This window comes from Urocampus carinirostris, chromosome 17 (genome assembly GCF_059441175.1).
Source record: "Urocampus carinirostris isolate Australia breed hairy pipefish chromosome 17, RoL_Ucar_1.0, whole genome shotgun sequence".
Classification (NCBI taxonomy): Eukaryota; Metazoa; Chordata; class Actinopteri; order Syngnathiformes; family Syngnathidae; genus Urocampus; species Urocampus carinirostris.
The window spans coordinates 17,324,179-17,336,886 of NC_142365.1; the positions used below are offsets into that span (position 1 = coordinate 17,324,179).

The window sequence follows — 12,708 nt, forward strand, 5'->3', positions numbered from 1 at the left end:
AACCTCACAAATGATAAATACAGTAATCCCAAATGGTCTGTCAACTTCCTTTCATTGCTTTTCCCCTCCTTGCGCTGCTTCCAGTTATATGCTTTCATAACTAAGCATTTAACCAAACACATTTCAGACATTAAATGTTGCCTCAAAAATTTGCCCAAAGACCTTCAATTATTTTTTGAATGTGTCCTTCAGTATACCATAGCTTTAATATCACTGTTGGTTTAGCCAATCACATGTTGAATTGGTTCAAATGGGCCTGCTGGAAGGCCTACAGAAAGGTTTCCTTTTACGCAAAATAGAGGGCTTTAATTTACCAAAACGATCGTGCCAAAAACCCGTCTTTAACCCACTGCACAAGCAAATACAGTATAACGTGTTGATTTAATAGTGTGATTTTTTTCAACCCACAATGGCTGAAGAAGGAAATAATGAATTTGGTCGCAGATATACTTTCAAATCATTTTTCAAAATGGACTTTACGAGAAGATATAGAAATTAAGAAAGGTCGGACAATTCCGAAGCAAGCAAGCCTTTTGCAACTGGGAACATATTTTTTCAGCCACTTTCAGCCTACAAAATACGAGGGGTACCCCTGGCTCGCTTTACCCAAAGGTTTCGCAGCTCAGCGAACAATTGCGCAGGAAAGGGAGCTCCAAAACAAAAAGGTTTGAAAAAAAAATCGAAATTTAAAAAAGGCTGTGTCATCTTTTGGGGACAAGGCGAAACAATTATTTTGGAGAAATGATGATAGCGCTGAATACCAAAATAAAGGGAACAATGTGAAGCTTTTTTTCTTGCATTGCTGAGAGAGACACGGATTTATGTTACCACCTTTCCACTAATAACGTGTTTAGTGGGACGTCGGGCAAAATACAAAACAATTTGATAACTGCTGTTGCTGAAGTGATGGGGGAAGAGATCAGACGGGAAGTTAGGTAGTTATCTAAGCAGCGTTTGTCTCTGTTATAGTGGATGAGACGACAGACGGGAGTAACACAGCTCGTACTGGTTGACACGGACACGTGTGTCAAGGAGTGCTTCATCTGATTCGAAAATGTTACCAGTGCCATTGCAGGCCTTAGCCTCTGATTTTTGGTTGAAAATGATTATCTGGGTAAAGTTGTGGCACAGTTTTAAGACGGTGCAGGATTCAATGGGGCACAGGCTAAAGCGAAGCAGAGCATACCAGTGGCTTCTTGATTATACTTTTTGCTTCACACCTTTAATAGCATTTTATACTCAATAAATTCAAAGTCACCAACACAGAATTCCGAAAAAAGTGTCGTTCACCAACGAACTGGCAATGAATTCAGATTGGAGTGAACACCCGAGTGTAAAATTCACGGAATGACACTGAATAACGCATTACAGTACTAATTATAGAGAAAAGTAATTGCGTTCTAGGAACGTGTTCCTTTGTAACGCATTACACCTGAGAAAATAGCTGTTCTGCTGGCATCCTTTTGGTGACTCTGGTTTTGTGTTTTGCAGGACGAGGGAAAAATGGGCGTGATCTTCAACGTTGGGACGGACGACATCGCCATAGAGGAGCCGGCTGTCATGGTAAATGACGGCAAGTACCACGTTGTGCGTTTCACGCGCAGTGGTGGCAATGCCACGCTCCAGGTGGACAACTTTCCGCTCATTGAGCGCTACCCACCAGGTAAGACTGCTGGCGTGCTCTGCCCGAGCCACCCGCAGAGATAGCTAGCTCCTAACGAACATTTAGCTAGCAGTTAGCTAGCGTCCACCGTCCGACCATCCCTCACCTCCGGATGTTTTGCCGGGCTTTCAGCAGCAGCTGTCGTCGACGTTCCGAGCCGACATTCCTCTTCGCTTCTTGTCAAGTCACATTTATTTGTTCAGCCCTTAATCACAAATTGTCACAAAGGAGTGCACAGGCCACAATCACACACTCCCTTGATCTGAAATTGGCATGCGGGCAACGAAAAACTCAAAAACCTCAGCATGAGGAAAATAAGAAACCTTGAGAAGGGGCCACAGAAAAGGTGATCACCTTCCAGGATAACCAGGCTGTGATAGATATTGTATTTTGATAGCAATACATAAAATATACAATAAACATAGGAAATTTTTTCAAAATTGTTCAAGAAGTCCAAGACAGCAACGACACAGTCCATCAGGTCCAAATGTTGGTCCTCTGACTAATCCTAGTCCATCTTTCTACATAATTTCACCAACAGCCAGGCAGCCAGAAAGAACAGGAAAAGAAACATCTGAGGTCGCCATAAATTAAAAGCTATAGAATAGAGGTGTGTCTTGAGCCAAGATTTAGATAATTTCACTGAGATTGCAGATCTTATCTCAGGGGGCAAAGAATTCCACAGATGGAGAACGTTCTCAAGCCTACAGATGTCTTCTTGGCTCTTGGAGTTACAAGTAGAGCAGCAGTTTTCGAGTGAGGGTCCAAGCAGGAACATAGGGCGAAATCCAATCAGATAGATAAGAGGGGGCAAGTCCATGTTAAAGTTTGTAGAAAGAAATGCATGGACTTGCACGCGCAACATAAGGAGCTTGAAAGAAGCTCCAATGATGACACACCAGAAAAGGGCGTCAGCGAGTAGTAAAGTTCCAAATACCATACAGCATCTTTAAATTTTTATGTCATTAGTCTTTACAGGGGAAATCATACCAATTTCGGAGTTCCAGATCTCTGTTCACATGACCTTATCCGATGTTTGGTCTTGAAAATCTGGTTGCGAACTTTTCACCCCGGCTTCCCACATCTAGTAGGCGTAGTTGCTAAAATAATGCCACACGTCATGCATAAAACTGAGCTTTCTGGACGTTGCTCCGCATCAGAAAAGAAACCTGCGACTAATTTATGCATGCAAAGCTCATTTTCAAAGCAGAAGGGATTAAGGCCGGCCCGCTTCATTTGCATGCAGATTGAAAAGGGAAATGCAAACTGTCATCAGGGCTTGCTGCTCTGTAACCTGCTCTGAACTCAATCCGCCTTCTTCAGAGCAGGTGCTGCGGCACCCATGAGAGGGATTGGGGGTAGGGTGATGCCGGAGCTCCGCCCTCAGTGCAGCTGCTGCTGAAAGGGTGCACAAAAAGGTCCTCTTATCATCTTATGATTTCATTTTTTAGCTGATTTACTGTGTCAAAAGCTACAAAGTGTCTTGTTTAGCACCACCCATTTTTGTTTTCATTTGTCATAACCACTTAAGATTCTTAAGCATCCGTTTATTGATGCATATATTCATATTTTTTGCATCTGTATTATTTCAAGACACTCCCAACGGTTAATGCGCTTCACAAAAACAAAACACTGGCCGCTGATGTATAATGACTGAATGTTGTTGCTGCCCGTCAAAAAAGCATTGAAAAAAAAGTTGTTTTTTTTTCTTGTTTTACACCAAAGAAAAGAAAATATCGGTGCTTTTTTATCAGACGGTCTTTGACTTTCCACTCTGTATCACGCTGTATTGGTGCCGTAGCTGAAAATTCTTTCTGAACATCACTTACATTATGAGCAGTTCTTTTCAGGGGAATTTCGTAGGATTTTGTCCACCAACTCAGTAATAATTGCTATCTATTTTCTAATTCTACGTTTGAATTGTAAACTGTGTCTGTGGATGTAATTCCAGTTGGGTTGGAATTCCTACTAAATTCGCCACAATGGTATATTACTGATGATGATGTTTTGTGCTTCTCTCTCACGTTTGACTGTCGAAAATGTTTTGCTTAATAGTTGTCATGCTGCTAACTGAATGATAGAACCATGTTGTCATCCTAGAAAGCTTCTAAACATTTTGTCATGTGCTTAAAATAGCTAAACCAGACTAACTAGTGTAGCTATAAACAGCCTAAACATGACTTCTTAAACCTCAAATAACCCTCAGTTAATGTTACCATAAAGTGCAGGATGCTTAACCAGCTTGTTAGCTGTCATAACTCTGTTTCTAACCATGTGATCTTTCAGCTTGCAGACGTTAACCTTTAACCTGTCTCTCCAAATTCTCTGAAGGACACTATGATAATGAGCGACTGGCTATTGCTAGGCAAAGAATCCCGTACAGACTCGGTCGGGTAGTTGACGAATGGCTACTCGATAAAGGTAAAAACTAAAGAATTGATTGGTTAATTAATCCTTGAACTAACTAGTGATTAACCTGTCCCCAAAGAGAGGTGTGGCACCACAAGACAACTGTGACAAGGATTTTCTCTGCTGTTTTCTTAACATTTGACCATCCCAATTTCATTGGAATTGCTTTTGTATGTCCATCGCTAAAAACACCAACTGAACTGGACATGTATCCATTTTTCTCAGCTTGCTTTGAAGCCAATGTTCCTTGTCACCCTTGAACCATGTGGACCAGCCACACCCTTAAACTCATTTTAAACCAATGACCTAAAATCACATAACCTACCCCCTGCCCCCATCGCCCTTTTGAAGTATTGCCATTAACTTGCTGAGGAGCCTTGGGCCACGCTGAAATCACCAAAACAATTAGGCTGTCAAAATCTTGAAGAATCAAGCTTGGGATTTGTAGCTTGGTCCAGAGCAAAAGTTGGGAATGGACTGGAAGGTTGACCAAGTTTGTGTGAAGAGTACTAATGATTTGTATTCGTCTCCACTGGCGCCCATTTTGGGGCCTAATGATATCACAGAGGCTCAGGTCACCAACCAATCATAACTTGGCGTGAACAAAAAAAGGTCATTATTCAGGCAAACGCCAGTTTAAACGCCAAAAAAGGTGAGTTTATTTGAGCGCGGCTATGAAATGCACGTACTAGCATGCGCAACATGAGGAGTTCGACAGAGGCTGAAATGAAGTCAGAAAATGGCGTCAGCGAGTAGAAAAGTTCAAAATTCCAGACAGCACCTCAAACAAAGTTTTGATCTCATTAGTCTTTATGGAACATGAAATCATAAAAATGTGCAGGGCCTCGTCCGGTGTCACCTGACTTGATAAAATTAAACCCCCGAGACTTTGATCGAGTTTGTGTTTGCCAAAGTGCAATATTATTTATAAAAAGCCCCAATCGTAGGGCGACCACTTGAAGCGTATGAGAATAAAGTCCTTATATTACCAGATTACTTTTGTATTATTTTTTACCGCTGCAGTAGAGACAGAAAGCCCTCTCAGCTCAGCTTCGGGAGTAAGGCGAGCCATGATTGGTTGCGATGACCTGAGCAATTGTGATGTAATCTACAAAGACAGTTTGTAACTCAAAGACGGATGCTAAATTCAGATTTCACAAGCTAACAAACAATAATAATACCAACCATGTTTCTTTGACTTGTGCGAAGTAACACAAGTTGACCCTGCTTTTATTAATATTATTTTTCACTTTTTTGGCGTGGCCCTTGGTCTCAGCTTGATGTGTAAATGTGTGCAATAATCTGTTTTGGCTCCTGAAAATGCTTTGACTCGTGAGAGTCCACTGTCCAGTCGTTCCCCTACCCTCGCCCTGAGCCTTTAGTTGGCTTTCTGTGGGACGATGTCAGAGCCCGCTCTGGGCTCGTGACAAAAGAGGCCCGACAAGCCGCTAAACTGGATCAGCGTTTGCAGCAAGCAACTTTGCTGATAAGCGCTTTGCAGCCCATGAAGCTGATCGGCCCTTACGAGACATTGTCCCTCTCCGGGGTCAAGACAATTGATAGTTCTTATCACCTCATCTACATCTGGGCAAAATTAGTAGCGGTGGCCATATTGGATGGATGTGTGCGTAAGTTTTACTTGTACTTTTTGCGATTGACCTGTGATTTAAATGGCGATCAAAGGTCTAGTTGCGTAACGACTGTCAATGGACTAATGTTCCAGGCAATGTCACAATGACCATTTTCGATAAACAAGACCCATACTAGCTAAATACAAAGACGTGGAAGAGAGGTTAGGGTTCAAATAATTATAGTGCGCGTAAGTTTCACTTGAAGTTTTTGTGATTAATCTTATAAATATGGCAAACAAAGCTCTAGTTGGGCAACGGCTGTCGTTAAACGAATGTTCCAGGCTACGTTACGATAAAAGTTCACTGATTGATAGACAGCGCCCATATGAGCTAGAGACAAACCAGTGAAAGAGGGTTTAGCACTTAAACAGGTTTCATGTGGGTAAGTTTAACTATTGGTTTTTGTGATTGACCTCATAAATATGGTGAACAACGCTCTAATTGGGCAAAGGCTGTTGTTAGTAGAAAGTTTCAGGCTACGTTACGACAACAAAAGTTTGCTGATGTACATGACCAATACGAGCTAAAGACAAACAGTTATAAGGGGTTTTAGGGTCCAAATAACATTAGTGTGGGTAAGTTTAACCTGTATTTTTTGTGATTAACGTTTAGAAATATGGCAAACAAAGCACTAGTTGGGCAAAGGCTGTTACAACAACAAAATGTCATTGATTGATAAAAAACACCCATTTGAGCTAGAGACACACGAGAGGAAGAGGGGTTAGGGTTCAAATAAGGCCCTTTCTGGGACTTGTTTCGGCCGAAGAATGGCTCACCATTATCTACCAAGTGTTTTAGCACACCCAGACCACGTAGTTGCATTGAGCTAATTCGGGGCCTCGCTCTGCTGTCCCCTCACCAGATAAAGGTACACTTTTTTTCTGCCATGTTTTTAGGGACACTTGTGACATTCTTTGGTGCTCGTTTTGATTGGGAAACAGTGCACTTTGCTGACCCATGTACAAGGCGTGCCCTCATACATTAACACGATGGGAGGTTCGGTAAAGTTACCTTAGATGTCAGGTAATGGTATGAAAAAAGTCATGTCATAATAAAACAAAACCTTCCACATCCTCTTTCATATGAACATCCAATAAAATAGTGCAAATCTGTGACAACGTCAAACCGTGTCTGTTCAACTCATCCAATATGGCCGACTGTTTACATTCGAGGATGCGTGTGAGATTACAGAACTGTCAATTGGACAAGAGGAGAACCGGGGACATTAATTGGCAGCAGAGTTCGGCCTTGCCGAGCCTGCGTCTTCACTTATAATCGAGGCCTGTGTCAAAAGGAAGCGATAAATAGCACCTCTCATAAATAGGGACGTAAATACAAGCACTTCCTATTCTTATTGTAACCCGAGAATCCCCTCTGCCCCGATAAACATCTAAATGCTGATTTGTGAAATACCAACGCTAAGATGCTCCACACCCGCACCGCCTTGTGTCTTTTTGGTTGTCTGTTTGCCCTTCGCTTGTCTCTTTCTATCAACTTGTCTGTGCCTGGCTCATAGGGAGACAGCTGACCATCTTCAACAGCCAAGCGGCTATTAAAATCGGCGGCCAGGACCGGGGTCGGCCGTTCCAGGGCCAAATATCGGGTCTGTACTACAATGGGCTGCAGGTTCTAAAACTGGCGGCAGAGAACGATCCGAGCGTTCGTGCGGAGGGTAACCTTCGTCTCGTGGGCGACGCCCTATCAGCGCTCAGCACTGACAGCACGGCTGCCACGCCTGTGTCCGTGTCTGACATGTCCACAACCATCATGGAAACGACAACTACCATGGCTACCACTACCACCCGCAGGCAGCGCTCGCCTAGCTTGAGAGACAGCATATCCAAGGTGGGGAATGCCAGAAAAAACCATAACCGTTTGTTGCGGACTATAAGTCTCACCTAAAAAATCAAATTGGCCAGAAATACGAAGGTGCTCTTTATGACACAGAATAGACTGAACAAGATTGGAAATGTATACAGTATTTATATGTGTGTGTTACTATGCAATGATTGATCAATCAAAAAACATCGGACCATAATCACAAAGCATTGTTTGCATCAGGAATAGATGCAGGGTCGCAGCGGTGAGAACCGCGACACTTAAAAAATGGAGAAAACAGAAATTTTGTCCTGAAAAATATAAATGAATGCAAAGTTTGATCCAACATCAGACACACCAAAGAACTATTTCTTATTGTGCTTTTTTTTCGTTTATTTATATCCTTCTGGACCACTTTCAGTTTTCTCCATTTACTAGCATTCGTTTCTTACACCATAGAAATAGTATGATAATGAGATAAATTCCCTGCCTTCTAGTGTGACAACTGTATCAGTGGGTTTTAGCGCTCTCACCGCTGCAACCCTGGTTCGATTCCTGTTACATGCAATGTTTTGTGGTCTTTGTCAGCGGAACATTTCAACTGATCAATCATTGCACTATTGTATACTGTAAGGATAGAAAATTGGTGACGGTTATACACAAATAACTGCAGTAACTCTTTCCATAGGTTTAAATCCATTTGCCGGTGCACTTCATAGTGCGAAAGTACGGGAAAATAATTTTAAGTTATTTAAAGACTGCAAAAAGCATTTTTTTCTTCTACTACACAAATAAATAAATAGTGTAGCTCTTGATCAAATTGTGAGTCCTATTTTTACCCTCTGGTTTCATGTCCATATCGCAGGCATTACATTTTAACAAACACTGTGGAAAACTGATAGATTCTTCAAGGAGGCAGTTAAATGAACTCATTTGTATTTTTCTTGTCCAGTAATCCTTATTGCTTTTTATTTTTTTTAATTTTGTCTATGCTTTCGGGTTTACGTCGAGGTCGCCAACTGCCCTCAGCGTCCTTCTGGGGAACATAAAAATTTGCTGAATTCAGCGGCAGAGAATTTGTTCTTTTAAGAAGGCGTGAATTTCTTTTCCGGGTCGGCGCTCTTCTTATACTTGCAAGATTGCGCCACGGGGCCAGTAAATGAAAAGCGGCGCAAGCTTCTTTGTTTGTTGTCTGCCGAGCAAGCGTCGCTCCCAGCTGCAAACGCTTTGTAATGTTTCTTCTTTATGAAGCGCACGGCAAACACTGTGAGCTGTTGGTAAAATCCTCTCTTTTGTTGTTTGTGCAGCCGCAGAACTCGGATGATATTCTGGTCGCCTCAGCAGAGTGCCCGAGTGACGATGAAGATCTGGAAGAGTGTGAACCGGGAACAGGTGCGTTTTCCAAATAGAAAAAGAACAATCCATAAATAAAATACAAGTGTAGTTAGGTCGGCAGTCACCCAAAAGGCTTTGCACAAATTGCAGTTTAGACTGTAAGAGCTCCAATCAATGCTCAATTAGCGGCGGGGTGTCGTCCACTTGAGTTAATGAGCGCCAAATGGCCGCCAAATTGATTGCGCCTTGAAAAAAAGAGTCGTTGCTTGAAGTGTCCTTCTTCTTCCTTTGAATACAAATGAAATAGAAACACTCTTCAGATGCCTCCTTCAGTCCAGCAGGTGCAAATAGATTCACTGTTAGCATCTATAGTGGTACCTCTTTATACGAACCCCTCTACACATGAGGACTTCAATACACACGTTTTTTTTAACAAAAGTCTACCTACATTTACGAAGGAAAAACCTGTTCACAAGCAGTCCCAGAGGCTACCACCAAAGAGCGCCTGAGACTGCTCACCGCTCGTAATCGCTCACCGCTGTCAGCTCAGTATAGTTTGCGCATGCGCCTTCCAACATCATTCACCTGATTCCAAGCCCTTGGTTCTACCTGTAGAGTACCTGCATTCCGCTTTAATCACATTTCATAGCATGTCCTTGTTGTGACTTTTTGCAAGGTGTCTGAGGAAAAAAGGAGAATTATGTGAATTGAACAAAGCAAAAATAAAAGAAAAACAAGAGCGTGGTGTCCGTGTGAGTGACCAAGCCAAGGAATACAATTGGGATGCAGCGAGTGCCGATCGCAAAGTAGTGGAAGAATTTACGCAGCGCTTTGCTGCGATCAATCCCGAGAGAGTTTTTACTCCTGTTGCATAAAAACAGCAAAAACGAAGATGAGCCAGAGAAGCTGGCTTCTACAAAGGTAATTAGAGAGGTGCTGGCTTAATAGGAAGAAGTTGCTGCTTTAATTTGAAAATAAAACATTCAAAAAAAGTGACTAATGGTTGTGTGACATCTCTCTTTATTGAAGCTAAAAATATTTTGTGTGTTCACGTTCATTTTAAGTTACAGTAACTTTAATTTTAAGTGCACAATAAGTGTGTGCTTATTATCAAAAGTCAAGCACCACCACTTCTCATGCACTCGCCTCCTACCCCCCGCACATCCGCAGCACACGCATGCCTTCTTTCAATAACTCATAATAAACACGAATTTTATTGTGTTAATATCATCTTATTTACGTAATGACGATATTTTTTAATGTTTAAGTACTATTTGCGTGTGTTTTTACGGATAAGGAAGATGTGTTTTCGAGCTATTTATGCTATTGGATGCTTTTGGGAGGTTGGGAACAGGACAATTAGTTTTGAATTATTTCATATCGGGAAAATTCCCTTGTTACACGAGCAATTTGAGCTGCAAACACGATCCTGGAATAATTTAAGCTCGTATGTAGAGGTACCACTGTTTTTTGAATCCCATCTTATCATATCGTGTCGTCGTACCATTTTGGCAGCATTGTTCAGCCAATTGAACGACCTTAACAAAAAATGGAACGTCCTCTCCTAATGAGCTGCGTTATTTCCAATACGGGCTCCTCCTAAATTGTCAGCAGAACGAGCGGCAGTCTTAGAGAGTCGTTAGAATGATTGATAGCAGCCAGAGCGGGAGTTTATGGCACCGCAATTGCGGCGCTCTCAAGAGCTTTCCCAGAGTGATTTAAATGACCTTAAAAATGCTCTTGTTAACATAAACATGTGCATAAATAGAGCAAGGACTGAAACCTTGATACATTTTTAAAAAAGGTTCAAACAGCAACTGCTCACCTTTGCGCAAAACATATTTAAATGCACCAGATTAAAAGGCTCTTTATACTTTCATACAGTGCAGTGAAAAAGTATTTGCCTCATTCCTGATTTCTGTGGGGGTTTTTTTTGCATTATAATCACTCACAAAGGTTTCAGATCCTCAAATGAATTTTAATATCACGCAGAGACAACTCAAGGAAATAGGAAATAGAAACGTAATTTCCCCCTAAACCTAACAGATATAATAATAAAAGAAATAAAACGTTCACAATAATTGGTATTGAGTCTTAGACAACGCTATAGCAGAATTTTGGCCCACTCAACTTTGCGAATTTGTCTCAAAACGGCCAAATTGGAGGGTTTTTTTTAGCATGGACTGCCCGTTTGTGTCACGAAGCGGAGCGGGAAACAGGAAGTAAAAACTCATTCGCGTTGACGAACTCACAATTTATTGGGGGAGGATGAGGAGGGTGCGCACACTTGATCCGGGGATCGATGGTCGCAGTGTGGATTAGAAATCCAAACAAAAGAAAAGTTGTCCAAAACGGATCAGACCAAAAACAAAACAGGATCAAACGCAGGCAGATTTACAGACTAGGCATTTCTCAGAATTAAACAGAACTTGCAGAAATCTCACAGAAGTCTTACCAAAGTTTAGCAGGTATAACAAACGATCCAGCCAAGCACAGTTAGAAGGAACGCGTTTAAGTACTCTAAAAAGCAATCAGTCAGATACGTCTCAGCCGGTGTTCATGGGCGGGGCCAACTGGTCGCCGAGGCAATCCCGCCAGAATCCGGCGCCACCCGGCTGTAACCAGCTGGGCGCCATGGCAACTGCGCCAGACATGACAGTTTGAGGTCACACCACAGAATCTCAATTGGATTTAAATTTTGACTTTGATTTGGCCACTCCAGAATTTGTTTGTTTTTAACCATTCAGAGCAATCATTTTTTCACATAGGGCCAGAAAGGACTACATTTCTATTTATGCTTTAAAAAATAGAATCAACATTTCAAAACTACATTATTTATGTCCTTGGGTTGTCTCTGTGTTGTATTAAAATAAGTTTGCCGATCCGAAATCTCTGTGAATGATACATGTGCAAAAACAAGACGCAGAATCCAGGCACTGTACATAGAGAATGTTCTGTGCAATTAACAGCTTTAGACGTCAAGGCTCCATTTTGAATTTTCACTGATTCCTGCCCACACAAGTGCTTGAGAGTGTATGAGAACTTCCTTTATCTATTTCTCTCATACTGTCTCACACGTTTGTGTCCTGATGTGAGAATATTGTGGCCGTTGTACACACTCTGCACCCACACATGAACCCATTTAGCGGTGGGCAGCTTTTATTGCCATTTCTGTTACTATTTACTTCATTCAAAAAGTTACGTTATTCTGAAATTAACTATCTAGTTACAGAAGACTGTATAGATTCACAATGAAGTTGACCTCCTTACAATTGCTTTTAAATGGCCACATTATAAAAGAAATAGAAGAAAACGTGTATACTAACCTCTGGTAGCGACAAACCCTTCATATTTCAAGACCTTTCATATCCATTCTGTATTTGGGTTTCTCCATTTCCAAGTCCTTGATTTCAGTATTTTATTATATAGTTGTAATCGCAGCTTGGATGTGGATGAATATGGTAGGGAGAATATCATCATGACAAAAAATCCAGCGTTCTCATACTCTGCGCTTGAGATGGCGCCACCTAAACTGTATTTAGTTGTATTACACATACCCTTATTAACAATTGCTTGCGGCCTATAAATGTAAGTTCTATTTTGGCCCTACTGGCTGCCAGGGGCGGCGCTCCACAGCACTGAATGTTCCCTTAGCGCAGGGGTGTCAAACTCATTTTATCTCGGGGGCCACACAAACATTCTGTCGGGGGCAGGACTAGTAGATTAAAGAGAAAGGAAAATAGATAAAGAAATAAGAGAAAGAGGAAGGGGAAAGGAGAGAGGGCGGGACAAATAAAGAAAAAGAGAGAGGGAGAGAGCGTGAGAAACAAAAGATAGTCATGAGAGAGGGGG

The 12,708-nt window shown here is 41.8% G+C and overlaps 1 protein-coding gene across 5 annotated transcripts in view; it reads left to right on the top strand.

Annotated features, from left to right (window-relative positions):
* LOC148349381 (neurexin-2-like) overlaps positions 1-12,708 on the top strand; it is a 202,700-nt gene that overhangs the window by 185,923 nt on the left and 4,069 nt on the right. For 4 of the 5 annotated variants that reach the window (XM_088321652.1, XM_088321655.1, XM_088321654.1 and 1 more), the window contains 4 exons: positions 1,492-1,663; positions 3,995-4,084; positions 7,220-7,548; positions 8,829-8,913. In XM_088321652.1, the coding sequence (XP_088177778.1) occupies positions 1,492-1,663; positions 3,995-4,084; positions 7,220-7,548; positions 8,829-8,913 (676 nt within the window). The remainder of the gene's footprint in view (positions 1-1,491; positions 1,664-3,994; positions 4,085-7,219; positions 7,549-8,828; positions 8,914-12,708) is intronic. The other variant, XM_088321656.1, reaches the window with a different exon arrangement.